A 14,227-nucleotide genomic window follows, 5' to 3' on the forward strand; every position below is an offset into this window, starting at 1 on the left:
AACGGAGACCAAAAATTTAGCACGATCGTGTCACATAGTGCAGGTCGTGTTTAGTCGTGTCGTGCAAAATCGTGTCGAACAAAAAAGCACGATCACGCACGGCCAAAAATTTATTCCGGCACGACACGCACAAACACGGCGTTTTTCGAGAAGGCACGAACACGCACTACTCACGGCACGACACGCGCCCACCTCTAAATTAAATGTTTTATTAAAAAATTGCTTTCTCTCTTTTAATGTCCATATTAAGGCGATTCTAAACTTTAATTTTTGTAACTTCTTAGAACATTTTCTTGTTAAAAACTTTCCGCTTCTATTATTGACAGTTTGAAATGTTACTGATTTCTGTTGTGTAAATTTTAACTTCCGCAATGTTTTTCATTCATTTTATCTTTACTTAGACTGATAGTGTAAATATGTATCACATTACGTTTGATATGCTTGAAGAAACGTGAGTTCATGCTAATGGTTACAGAAGCTATTATACTCGTACATATGTACCTACATATACGATACATATATGAGATTTGTTATAAGTAATAGCAATACTACAGCGAAGATTGTTACAAAAAAAATATATTTTTTTTATGAAAATTCAGAATTAAATACAACATTTTTTATTAGTGTTTATATATATTTTGTTTTTTTGAGACACCTTTTACGTAATGTCTACTTCAGTTCCGTTTTCTTAGTACTTGGCAAAGAGTAGGCTAACATCGCGGCAACTGCAAGAAAAACAGTTAATGAAAATATTATCAATCTACAAAGATTTACCATTAAAACTTACAAAACATTACAAGTCCCAGCATAACAATTGGCGGTATACAACCCATAGACATGAAAATCGGAAATAAAATATTACCCAATATGGTACCAATAAGACCGCAAGACATGGATGAAGATACAATAATGGTTCTAAAACAAGAGAAACATTATCTAAAAACAAATAATAAATAATTGATTTTATTTGAAAAAATACCTGGATGATGTTGGAAACAAATTTACGCAGGTACCAATTGATGCTGTCAGGGCAATTGTACTCATACTTATGTAAGTGGAAGTGATAATAAGCGTTGTTAACGTAGACGAGGACCAATAGAGTGCTAAACCACAAGTTCCACAAATTATTAAGGCAATAACTGCAAATGAAATATAGATAGATAGAAATCTTAGTTATAGGGTAATCCAACTAGAGGTACCTTTTTAAAAAGATTTTTTTACGGATCACGTGTCAGTGGTGTCATGTTATTTCTGTTTAGTATTGTTTGGCATTTTATCGTCGAAAGACTAACGACTGAACAATGTTTGCAAACTTTATTAAACACGCAGAGAAAAAAATATGTTTGATCCAACAATATTCCAAGAGCAAAATATATATTGTTAACATATTGTTGGATTCCTCATGTAGTATTGTAAATCCAAAAATAGTTTGTGTCAACTGAACAATATTTCTCTCTTTTCTTCGAAAATTTGTTTCTCTTCTCTCGCTATTCGATGCCGTGTTGAAAAAACAATTTTGGTGAGTTGTGGTGTGTTTGTATGACATGCTGCCTTTACCTTTGTTTTTGTGTGTATGTACTTGTGAGACTCTTGTTATACCCTACACCACTATGTGGTAAGGGGTATTATGTGTTAGTGCATTTGTATGTAACATACAAAAGGAAGCGAGATAGACCCATAGTTCCTTCTAGGGATATACATAGAATCACTTTCTGAGTCGATTTATGCATGTCCGTCCGTCCGTCCGTTCGCAACATACAGGTCGCATTTGTTGACCGATTTCGCTGAAAATTGGGGAATACCATTTTTTTAGCCGTCGGAAGATCAAGTTCGAAGATGGGCTATATCGGTCCAAGTTTTGGTATAGCCCCCATATATATTTTCGGCCGATTTCACGTATTTTCTGTAACACACACGCTATATATGTCCGATTTCGATGAAATTTGGAATGTGTGACTGAATTTTGTCTAAAAATAAATGTGCCAAATTATATCGAAATCGGTTCAGATTTGGATATAGCTCCCATATATATGTTCGCCCGATTTCACGTATGCGATGTACCAATCACGCTATATACGTCCGATTTTAATGAAATTTGGAATGTTTGACTGAATTTGGTATAGAAATAAGTGTGCCAAATTATATAGAAATCGGTTCAGATTTGGATATAGCTCCCATATATATTTTCGGCCGATTTCACGTATTTTCTGTACCAAACACGCTATATATTTCCGATTTCGATGAAATTTGGAATGTGTGACTGAATTCAGTCTAGAAATAAATGTGCCAAATTATATAGAAATCGGTTCAGATTTGGATATAGCACCCATATATATTTTCGGCCGATTTCGCGTATTTGCTGCTCCAAACACGCTATATAAGTCGGATTTCAATGATATTTGGAATGTGTGACTGAATTCGGTCTGGAAATAAATGTGCCAAATTATATCAAAATCGGTTTAGATCTGGATATAGCTCCGATTTATATTTTACATATTCACAGTGGTGTAGGGTATCATATAGTCGGCCCCGCTGGTTTTCTGTATTGACAATACTTTTTGTAAACAAAATTATATTATGATAGTTCCTACAGTCGGTATTGTTAACGATTTTAACAATATTGCGGAAATTCGAAAGTTGTTTTTGTTTTCTATGTTTGGAACAAAAGATGGTATTTTTGGATTTGGATTACAATGTTTGAACAAAACAAATACATTTTTGGAACCAAAACATATATTTTTGTTCCAACAAAAGCGAAAAATATTTTTTCTCTGTGTGAACCTAAAGAGATTCAAGAAGTGTCACTTCATCCAGAAAAAACAACGGTTTCGTGTGGTTTATCCGCTGGTAGAATCATCAGCCCATATTTCTTCAAAACTGATGTCGGTGAGAACATAACCTTCAATGGCGACCATGATAGCCGATATTTGATGCCTAAAAATTAAGCTATTGATCTTGGCGACATTTCCGTTTCAACAAGACTTCCCAACATGGCATCAATCAATGTATATTTTAAGAGAACATTTCGATGAGCAGACAATTTCAGGTTTTGGGACGGTCGATTGGTCACCAATATCGTTTGATATTACTCCGTCCGACTTGTTCCTGTGGGGATATGTAAACTCTAAAGTGTATGCTGACAACCCCGCTTCGATTCAGGTCTTGGGACAAAACATCACGCGTGTCATTCGTCAGTTACCAGGCGAAATGTTCAAATGATTCAGCGAAATTTGGACTCTGCGGACAGACCGTCTAAGACGTCAACATTTGATAGACATAAACTTAAAATAATAAATGCCAAAGAATGTTCTTTTAAATGATAATAAACATTTCCAATTCAATTCGAATTTTCTGTACTTTTTTCTTTAAAAAGTTGGGAACCTGTGGTTGGATCACCCTTTATAACATTCTTGTGTGAGGGTGTTAGTAAAAATACTTCTCCGAAGCTGACTTCTATAGAAAGAACAATTGGTATTTTATAAAACATACTAGCTGACCCGGTCCGCGTTGCTGGCCCGTTGTTTGGGTTCTCCGTGTAAACTTTAGTTATCTATCCAGCATTGATACAGCCATAATTAGGCATCCCTCTAGAAACTTCATAATATAAATCAATGTTTTGACATAAATTCCATGTAATGGTATCAGCCAAATTTAAGATATAAAATCTCTTTTATTATACCCTTCACCATAAATTGACAGTTTAAAGCACTTTGTGACCCACATATAATGATCGGTGCACGTCAATTAACATTGCTATATATTGGATTGTTGGTCTCGGTTGGGGTCGTAATTATTACTGCAGAGAATTGTCAGTATAGGTCCACATTTTGATATAGCTCCCATAGAACGGTACTGGCTGATTTTCTCTATTTTTGAGGATTTAACATCATTATCACACCGAAATGGCTAAAATTTGGTTTTAATGTAATTTAAAGAGGAGAGCATAAATATTCGTATCGACCGAAAGACACGCCTTTTTATTTGCGCTCGGTATGCAACAGTTATAGGTTCACGTTTTGATATAGCTCCCATAAAGCAGTACCTCCCGATTTTCGACAGTTTGAAGATATAGTCACTTTTGGGCGTCGCACATAGGAGTAATATATGTTAAAAGTTGATTAAAATTCCTAAAACCCTCATTTATAATCCGATTGATATAATATTTTGCACAAATCATATCATTGGTCCAAGGACTATTTTTGTAGAAAATAATGAAAATCGGTCCAGATTTAGATATAGCTCCCATTTATATATTAGCATCGGATATGAGGTAAATAATGCACTAAAAGCGCAATATATATCCGATCAAGCTAAAAATCGGTACATGCATCCAGAACGAGACCAGAAAACAGTGTGTCAATTTTGGTTCAAGATTTATATAGTTATATATCCATTCGATTTTTTATTTCTATTATTATTTCTAAATTTCTCCACTTTTATATGAGAAAAAAACGTGATTTTTCGGAATGGCGCAAAGCTATATCAAAAGTTATGAGTCATTCCGATAAATAAGAGCCCCGCTAATAAGGTAGACCAAAAATTAGTGTTGGCAAACGTTACTAAAATATTTTTTTATATTATTTTACATAAATTATTCCAATTTTACTTCAGAAAAAACGGGATTTTTCGGAATGGCGCAAACTTATATCAAAAGTTATGATACATTCTGATATATAAGAGACCCGCTTATAACACAGACCAAAAATTAGTGTTGGCAAACGTTGCCAAAATATTTTTTTATATTATTTTACATAAATTATTCCAATTTTACTTCAGAAAAAACGTGATTTTTCGGAATGGCGCAAACTTATATCAAAAGGTATGATACATACTGATATATAAGAGCCCCGCTTATAACACAGACCAAAAATAAGTGTTGGCAAACGTTGCCAAAATATTTTTGTAATTTTTTTTAAAATTGTTTTACATAAATTATTTAAATTTCACTTCAGAAAAACCAGTGATTTTTCTGAATGGCGCAAACATTTATCAAAAGTTTTGGATTAGTCTGATAAATAAGAGCCCCGGCTATAAGACAGATCAAAAATTAGTGTTGGCAAACGTTGCCAAAATATTTTTGTAATTTTTTTTAAATTGTTTTACATAAATTAATAAATTTCACTTCAGAAAAACCAGTGATTTTTCCGAATGGCGCAAACATTTATCAAAAGTTTTGGATTAGTTTCATAAATAAGAGCCCCGGCTATAAGACAGATCAAAAATTAGTGTTGGCAAACGTTGCCAAAATATTTTTGTAATTTTTATAAAATTGTTTTACATAAATTATTTAAATTTTACTTCAGAAAAACCAGTGATTTTTCCGAATGGCGCAAACATTTATCAAAAGTTTTGATTTAGTCTGATAAATAAGAGCCCCGGCTATAAGACAGATCAAAAATTAGTGTTGGCAAACCTTGCCAAAATATTTTTTTAATTTTTTTAAAATTGCTTTACATAAATTATTCCAATTTAACTCCAGAAACAAATTTAAAGGTTTTCATGATTGCAGTGGAGAAAAATAGGATTATTTCAGATTGGCGCAACTGTGCGTAGCGTATTATCTTTGAATCAGCATAATCTGCAGAATCTTGCATAAAACATCAAAAGTAACTATGGTCCGCAAACGTTCGCATCATGTAGTATTTCACCATTGAAATTTGAGTTATCATAAAAGATATATATCAATGATGGGATGTATCTCAATAAACTAATAGTGAATATGCAAAAACAATTATCTTTGGCGATTTTTATGACCTCTAATACACATGAGTACAAATAAAATAAGTAGATTTGGCGAACGCTGGAACCAAAATATATTTCTATTTTGTAAATATTTTTCTTAAATACTTCCATATTTAAATATTTCAATGGTTTTAGTTGATAAAAATGAGATTTTTTCAGAATGGCGCAAATATGCGCAATATATTATGATTGGATCTAATGTTGGAGACTTCAGTGCATAAATCACCAAAAGTAATTATGGTCCGCAAACGTTCGCATCATGCAATTTTTCACTTTTGGAATTTGAGTTATCTTAAAAATTATCATAAAAAATATGCATGAAGGAAGACACGTACCACCATTATTAAAGAGTGAAGCTGCACAAACAATTTAGAACTTTTATAAGCTTATCTTGTACGGAGAATATACAAAAACAAAAAACCTTGAAAATTATAAATTTTCGCGAAAATATTTATATTTCAATTTTCACTTCATTTTATAATATTTGAACATGTGCTTTTTTGGTTTCATTATAGCTGAGTTCAATCGGCTGCTGCTTTGAATTGGTTAACCGCAGATAGTTGCGGATGGTCATAGCGAAAGGGGTAAAGGGTGAGGTGACTGTTTACCAATAGTTTGTTTTTAAAAACGCGATTTTTATATGTTGAGTTTTGATCAACTTTTGGCATATATTACCCGTATGTGCGTCGTAAACAGTCTAGCAGAGAATATTCAGTATACGTCATCGTTTTGATATAGCTCCCATAGAAGGGTGGCGCCTGATTTTCGCTATTTTTGGTGGATTTAACCTCTGGATAGTGACATCTCAAGTTATCGGGATTTTACTGTATTCCAAAATGTGGAGTTGATCGCGCTATCCCACTTATTGTTTAGTGTTCAGCGTTTATAGCATTTTTTTAGGCACGCAAAATTATGTATATTATCTGAAATAATAAATGTTTGAACATTTTGTGATGACCGCGATATTTCACTTCCGCGAAGACCATTCAGAGTCCAGACGGTAATTACAGTAGTATTGTAAACAATCTGTAAACAATACGTTCAAAAATATCATGGACTTTAAAAAAAATTGAAGGAGAACCGCCAGTCACTACACTTAGCCATATTAAAATAGCTCACGAGTGGGATAGTTCAAGCTAGTGTTCACATCATTTTTGTGTCACGCTTACTAAAATTATGTATATTAATTGAAATAATACATTTTTGAAAACTTTGTGATGACCGCGATCATTCAGGGAAAACAATCTGTAAACAATACGTTCAAAAATATCAAAGATTTCTGATTTTCTTAAAAACATTGTAGGGAGGACCACCGGTCACTATTCTTAGCAGTAAAAAACAGCTTACGACCGTTCTAATTAACTGAAATAATACATTTTTGAAAATTTTGGGATGAACGCGATATTTTACTTCCGCAACGACCATTCAGGGTCAAGACAGTAATTACCATAGCAATGCAAAGAATTTGTAAACAATATATTAAAAAGTATCTTGCATTTCGCGGTTTTCTTAAACAATTTGTGGGGAGGACCACCGGTCACTACACTTAGCGGGATAAAAAAATTGATTACGACCTATTCTTAGACCTAAAAACTCCACATACAAAATTTCATAAGATTTCCCAATCGATTTTTCGGAATTTCTATATAGTGACATCTCATGTTATCGGGATTTTACTGTATTCCAAACTATGGCGTTGACCGCGTTATCCCACATATTGAAAATTAGGTATATTATCTGAAATATTACATTTTTGAATAATTTGGGATGACCGCGATATTTCACTTTCGCGACGACCATTCAAAAAAATATATAGCCTATTTTCACCACCGGTGTTCCCAGTACATTATCTGATATTTTCACGAAAATCTATTCAGCCGTTTTTGAGTCTATTCGGAACATACAAACATACAAACAAACAAACATACTAACATACACACATTGCCTTTTATATATTAGAAGAAGATAGATTAATTGGTCTTCTTTAACGCATATTAGTCTTGTATAAGATTGGGAATAAGTAAGGGAAATTGGGAAATGGAGCGTACACAGGTTGCATTTAGTGCAGAGATGAACAAGAAGAGCGCTCGCCTTTAATTTAAATTACAATTCTGCATACAAATGCACTCTCCATGTTCACCTCTGATTTAGTGGAACAGCCAGAGTTGTGTAGTTCCTGAACGAACTAGTTCCAAGGAACTATTCCGGGCAAGGAACTATTGGAACTATATCCGGCTCTTTCATTTATATAGTTCATTTAGTTCATATAGTTCCAGCCATGCATATAATTCCTTTCATTTGCATAATTAATTTTTTTTTTAATTTACTTCCACACTCACTTCGATATTTCAAGTTCGGTTCCTTCATCATTCGAATGCGGCCGCATTGTTAAATAAACGTAAATCACATCCTCGTTACATCGCTGCAATTTATTTATTTGTATGTCAATTCATCCACCAAAGGATAAAAACAAAGAAAAGATTCGTTAAACTACCTCACTCTCGGACCTATTTGGAACGAAGGAGATAAAAAGAACGATGAAAGAGAAAGATTCATTGAACTATATCTCTCTCGGAACTATTGAACTTTATTAAGGAACTAGTTCCTTTTCCCAAAAGGAACTAGAAAGATCGATCCGCCCCAGGAACTAGATTGCCCAACTCTTATGCAGCTTATGTACCCAGGCCTTAACTCATTTATACATTCTTAAAAACTATTTGTAATAATTTAACCTTGCGTTTACACATGACAGGACAGTTGAGTAAATGTATTGATTGTCAAAACCCCAAAACTTGCCTGTGTGACGTAGGCGTCCAGGCAACTGAAAAAACAGTTGTAGAATTGTGAATGAAAATCGTCGATTTCTTTTTGTTTTCCGTTTACATATTTTTTTGTTCATGTTCATTTGTTTTCAACACATTTCAATTATTATCTCACTTATTTTTATAAAAAATTTCAAAATTTTGTTAACCCGGCTGTCTGTGAAAAAATGATGGATAGCTGGGAGACAGCCGACAAATGTATGTATGTGTTAGTAAATCAGAGTTGTATTTATATATATTGTAAACGCCAAGTAAGGGCGGCGATGTAGTTTTAGCGCTTCCATTAATCAGATCATAATCAATCAGTTCATAATTGATCGTAAACCATCAATTCGTAAGTAAATTCGTAAATTAACAAATAATAGATATTCAACAAAACTTACCTCTCTACAGTTGGGTATGTACACCATCGATAAATATCAGACGCTTGCCTTCATTGGACACTGTAGTGGGATTCTCGAACTCATTTTTTGCGTACCGGCAAAAGTCGTTAAAATTAAAATGCTAATAATTTCGGTAATTAACGAAAGTTGTCCCTAATGCTAAGTTTACATTTACGAAATCCACTCGATTTCAACTGTCAATTCCATAGCTCAAACGTCAAATGAAATCTCATCTGGATTTCATTTGACGTTTAACCTATAGATTTGACAGTTGAAAACGAGTGGATTTGGTAAATGTAAACCAAGCATAAGTTAATAACCAAAATAAAGTTGTCCCTAAGTCCTACCGATAGCAACAGTATTGTCAACTTTTAATGACTTTTCTTTCATTGTTTCATCGATTTTTGTCGATAACCAGAAAATGAGTTACAGAATTCCACTACTGATCATAAATATGTACACTAGGGCGACCCAACCAAAACATATTTTTGGAACTCCTATCTTCTAAATTTGTTCTATTTGATCCGAAAACTTTATATATAAAATTTTATCGGGATCGGTTAACGTCACCCCGTGCCAACCGAGCGATCTTTGTTTCCATAGTAATTTGTATCTAAGAAATAATTTTCCCGAAAATTCTCTAAATGCCGCAATTATGGTCCGATCTAAGAAAAAACTTCACAATTTCTAAAATTCTAACCCTACAAAAAATGTGAAAATCGGATAGGATTTTGATATAGCTATATCGGCCAAATATGCATATCGGAACTATATCAGAATCCGATTCGATTTTCACAAATTTTTGCATACGTCAAATAAATCCTCATGAAGAAGCTTAAACCGGCAAAAAGCTCTAATGCAAACGGCGCTATTGCTCCTCCAGACATTCATCCTGGTATTCATGAAGGTGGGTATAGGACAAAAATGTCGCGGTGTTGCATGCATTTTGGGCATAACAAACTTATAATAACGTTTTTACATTATGGTGATGGTAATAAATATAACGTTAGGTTTAACATGGCCTAACATGTGAAACAAGTTAACAAACCAGAAAACTGCATGTCATCTGTAATATGTATGTAGATTAATATCGAAACATGGTACAAACTCGCCATAAATAAAAATTTAATAAAAGGTTTAACTTCAGTGTGAATTGCAAGCAGATTAAATTCTATCCCAGTGTGGTTGAAACGATTGTTATAAAGTCGAGTGTGGTAATGGTTTTTGATTTTAACAAATTAGGACTATGGCAATTAGTGTTCCATCTAATCTGTTCGGTGGTCCTAACAGATGCCATGATACCTGGCTTACCAGGCGCCAATCAGGTGATTATCTCCAAATGTACATCAAGGTGTTAAAAATGTTGACATACAATTCTCTTGCTTTCTTTATTTCTAACAGAAAACATGGACTTATGAGGTGAAATCAATGGAGGCTCATTCAGCCGATGAGAGTATATTAAAATTTGACATAAGTATCGAACGAGTTTCTCGTGGTGTTTATGCCATATCAGGCTCAGTTACCTTGAATGTTGATGTTTACGAGGATCACCCATGTGATGTAATGTTGTCATAAATATCGTTTCCAGGATACACATACTTATTTGTTTAAATACTAATTTCAGATTGAGGGTGGTGCTTTTCGCAGTAATAATGGTGTAAACGATTACAAGATATTACCCTTTAAAGTGCCTCGTCAACACATAATTACTGCAATGAATACTTTTTACAAGGATATGCTAATGGATTCACTTAGTGAGTGTTCAAATTTACCTGTGTTTGACGATAAATTTGAGCCACCTTTACGAAAGGGTGTCTACTCACTTGAAAAATGCCAGTTTAGTCAAGACGGGTTTCCTAATCACATGTCTGAGGGTTTTTATAAAACAGAAATGTTCGGTAATGGATATGTGGATTGGTCACTTACGGTCGTTGTGCAAGTTGAATATGTACATTAAATAAATTGTTATTCATATAAACATATGTAAATTGGTTTTAAATATTAAAAAACGGTAATTTGTATACTACACCAGTAGTGCGATTCTGTAACTCTCTACCGATGGAATTAACGACAAATGTCGATAGTTAGCGATATTTGTCGGTAAGTGCTATTCTGTATACAAATTTTATTGATTTTTGTCTGTATTTTATGTCGGTAATTATCGAAAATCATCGGTCAGTAACCGACAAAAAGGAGTCGTTAAGTCTACCGACATAAAAGAATTTTCATATTTTAAACAATAAAATCAGAATAGCTCTGAATTCAAAGAATAGTATTATAGGGGGCCTTCGATCAATTGAAGTCCCCTTGCGAAAAATTTCTCTCTTTACAAGATCACTTACGACATATTATATATTAAATGACATCTTAGGAGGTCTTCTATATGTATACGATTCTTTAAGAGGTATCCATCTATTGAAAGCACTTTAGGAAATGTTATATCTACAAAAGAAACCCCTTTGGATATCTTCGATCTATAGAAGACCCCTTTGGAGTTCATCTATCTAGGAAGTCTCCTAAATATAGCAAACCCCATTAGAAGGTCTTCTATCTATAGAAAACCCCTTAGGAGATCTTCCTTCTATAAAAGTCCTCTTTTGGATAACTTCTATCTATAGAAGACCCCCTTAGGATATCTTTTATCTATAGAAGACCACTTGAGGAGGTCTTTTATCTATAAAAGACTTCTTTAGGAGATCTAATATCTATATAAGACGCCTTTACGATGCATTTTATCTATAGAATAACTCTTTAGGGGGACTTCTATATATAGAAAACCACTTGAGGACGTCCTCTATCTATCGAAGACCCCTACAGGAGGTCTTTTATCTATAGAAGATAGCTTTAGGAGGTCTTCTATCTACGGAATCGATAGAAGACCCATTTATGAAGTCTCCCATATATAGCAAACCCCTTAAAAGGTCTTCTGTAATTAGAAGACCACTTTAGGAAGTATTTTATCTATATAAGTCCCCTTTTATCTATAGAAGACCTCTTAAAGGATCTTCTATCTATAAAAGACCCCTTTAGAATGTCTTCTATCTATAGAATACATCTTTAGAAGCTTCTCTATGTATAGAATATCACTTGAGGAGGTTTTCTATGTACAGAAGACCCATATAAAAAGGTCTTTTATCTATAAAAGACCCCTATAATAGATCTTTTATCTATAGAAGTCCCCTATAGGGGGTCTTTTATCTATAGAAGGCCTCTTTAGGAGATCTTCTTTTTAGGAGATCTTTTATCTATAGAAGACCTCTTTAGGATATCTTCTATCTATAGAAGACCCCTTCAGGATGTCTTTTATCTATAGAACAACTCTTTAGGGGGTATTCTATGAATATAAAACCACTTGAGGAGGTCCTCTATCTATAGAAGATCCCTATAGGATGTATTCTATGCATAGAGGACCACTTGAGGAGGTTTTCTATGTATAGAAGTTCTCTATAAAAGGTCTTTTATCTATAGAAGTCCCCTACAGGGGGTCTTTTATCTATAGAAGGCCTCTTTAGGAGATCTTCTATCTATAGAGGAAGTCTACTATGTATAAAAGACCACTTGAGGACGTCTTTTATCTATAAAAGACCTCTTTAGGAGGCCTTCTATATATAGAAGACCCCTTTAGGAAATCTCGTGTGTATAGCAAACACCCTTAGAAGGTCTTCTATCAATATCATATACCCATTTTATGAGGTCTCTATTTATAAAAAAAACCTCTAAGGATGGTCTCCTATGTAAAGAAACCCAGGGTTTAAAATGCTAACGCCATATTAGCAAAAACACCGAATATTTGCAGCTTTGCCTGCTAAAATTTCTTCGAAATATGTTTAGCAACAATGAACAATGGCAACATGTAGCAACAAATTTCACAAAAATGTTGCTAGCGATGCTGATGCTATTTGATATTGTCGCTATAATAAAATAGCATCGAATACGCATACTCATATTTTGCAGCACACATGATCAACACATATCAGAAAAGAGAAAAAGCAACAAAGTTTCAACGGCTTATGCTAAGTTTACATTTACGAAATCCACTCGATTTCATCTGTCAATTCCATAGCTCAAACGTCAAATGAAATCTCATCTGAAATCCATTGGATTTCATTTGACGTTTAACCTATGGATTTGACAGATGAAATCGAGTGGATTTCGTAAATGTAAACATAGCATTAGCCAGGTTTTCAGCAAACAATTGTTTTTGAGAACAGGGTTACCAGTGTAATGCATTAAAAATCACGATATAACTAATTCCACATTTTCGTTCAAAGGACATGTGCATTTTTGGTGAAACCGTTCAATATATATATTTTTTTTAAACAATAATAATTAGTATTCTTCAGGTTCTACCATGGAGGCATTTTGACATTAAATTATTACTGCGTTGGCAACTCTAATCACAAAACCACCCTCGGTTGCTAATTCGCTGTTACGAATGATCAGCCGACTGCTAAATATGTAGCGTGGTTGTCGATTATGCCTAACGAAAAAAAGATTAGGCATAAAAAACGAAATAAGCAAAAATTTACAAAAATTAATATGCGTTCGGTTGCTTATTTAGCCGTGTGTGTCAATATTGTGTAGCAGTTGAAGTGTACAGCTAATGCTAATGTTTTTAGATGCTGGTTTTTAACCCTGAAGAAAACTCTTTTCAGAAGTCTTCTATATACAGCAAACCCCTTAAGGGTATTCCATCTACTATATATGACTCCATCATGCAGTCTTCTATGTATAGAACACTTCTTTTGGAGGTCTCTTATGTATACGTGAACCATTTTGTAAAGTAAACTTGTATTTCTTTCTTTTTTAGAGCATGTACTTACCTTGCATTCTTTTCTCTCCCACCTTATTTATAAGAGTTCCAGCTGCTAAAAATGCCACAAATATTACACAACTCACGATAATGTTATTCAAATAGGTTGAAGCAGTTACGATCTGTGTGAAATTGGAAGTTTGTATAAAAAGTCTTTAAACATGAAATTCTACCTACCACAATGCATGTCTCCTCGGGATTTGTTATCACCTCAGTTTTATTAACGCTATACTCCAATATTGTACACAGACTGGTAACATCGGAAGAAATCGCTTCATATTCATTAAGGGAGGCAAATAGTTGCGGCAACCAAAGGCGCACAGCGTTTTTTCTACAAAAAAAATTAAAAAATAAATAAATCAATTAATAAATAAATAAATAAGTAAATAAATAAATAAATAAATAAATAAATAAATAAATAAATAAATAAATAAATAAATAAATAAATAAATAAATAAATAAATAAA

At 33.5% G+C, this 14,227-nt stretch overlaps 2 protein-coding genes across 2 annotated transcripts in view; one reads left to right on the forward strand and one right to left on the reverse strand.

The window, feature by feature from the left end:
• Nucleotides 1-558: 558 nt before the first annotated feature.
• The window catches only part of LOC141396442 (uncharacterized), a 17,630-nt gene continuing 3,961 nt past the window's right edge, over nucleotides 559-14,227 (reverse strand). The window contains exons 6-10 of the mRNA XM_073971907.1: nucleotides 13,938-14,091; nucleotides 13,771-13,882; nucleotides 980-1,139; nucleotides 788-915; nucleotides 559-725 (exon numbers count right to left, since the gene is read on the reverse strand). Coding sequence (XP_073828008.1) covers nucleotides 670-725; nucleotides 788-915; nucleotides 980-1,139; nucleotides 13,771-13,882; nucleotides 13,938-14,091 — 610 coding nt within the window. The 3' untranslated portion in view covers nucleotides 559-669. The remainder of the gene's footprint in view (nucleotides 726-787; nucleotides 916-979; nucleotides 1,140-13,770; nucleotides 13,883-13,937; nucleotides 14,092-14,227) is intronic.
• LOC141396441 (uncharacterized) lies at nucleotides 10,095-10,929 on the forward strand. The gene is made up of 3 exons (XM_073971906.1): nucleotides 10,095-10,272; nucleotides 10,349-10,507; nucleotides 10,572-10,929. The coding sequence occupies exons 1-3, from the start codon at nucleotides 10,165-10,167 to the stop codon at nucleotides 10,902-10,904; spliced, it is 600 nt and encodes a 199-aa protein (XP_073828007.1). The 5' UTR covers nucleotides 10,095-10,164; the 3' UTR covers nucleotides 10,905-10,929.

Source organism: Musca autumnalis, unplaced genomic scaffold (assembly GCF_047663935.1).
Source record: "Musca autumnalis isolate F117 unplaced genomic scaffold, ASM4766393v1 scaffold_3, whole genome shotgun sequence".
NCBI classification, from domain to species: domain Eukaryota; kingdom Metazoa; phylum Arthropoda; class Insecta; order Diptera; family Muscidae; genus Musca; species Musca autumnalis.

Excerpts from the sequence above, each read along its gene's own strand:
- LOC141396441 (XM_073971906.1), top strand. The coding sequence starts at position 10,165 with ATGGTTTTTGATTTTAACAAATTAGGACTATGGCAATTAGTGTTCCAT. Across the intron at positions 10,273-10,348 it reads GCTTACCAGGCGCCAATCAG|AAAACATGGACTTATGAGGT; the intron begins GTGATTATCTCC and ends TATTTCTAACAG. Across the intron at positions 10,508-10,571 it reads ACGAGGATCACCCATGTGAT|ATTGAGGGTGGTGCTTTTCG; the intron begins GTAATGTTGTCA and ends TACTAATTTCAG.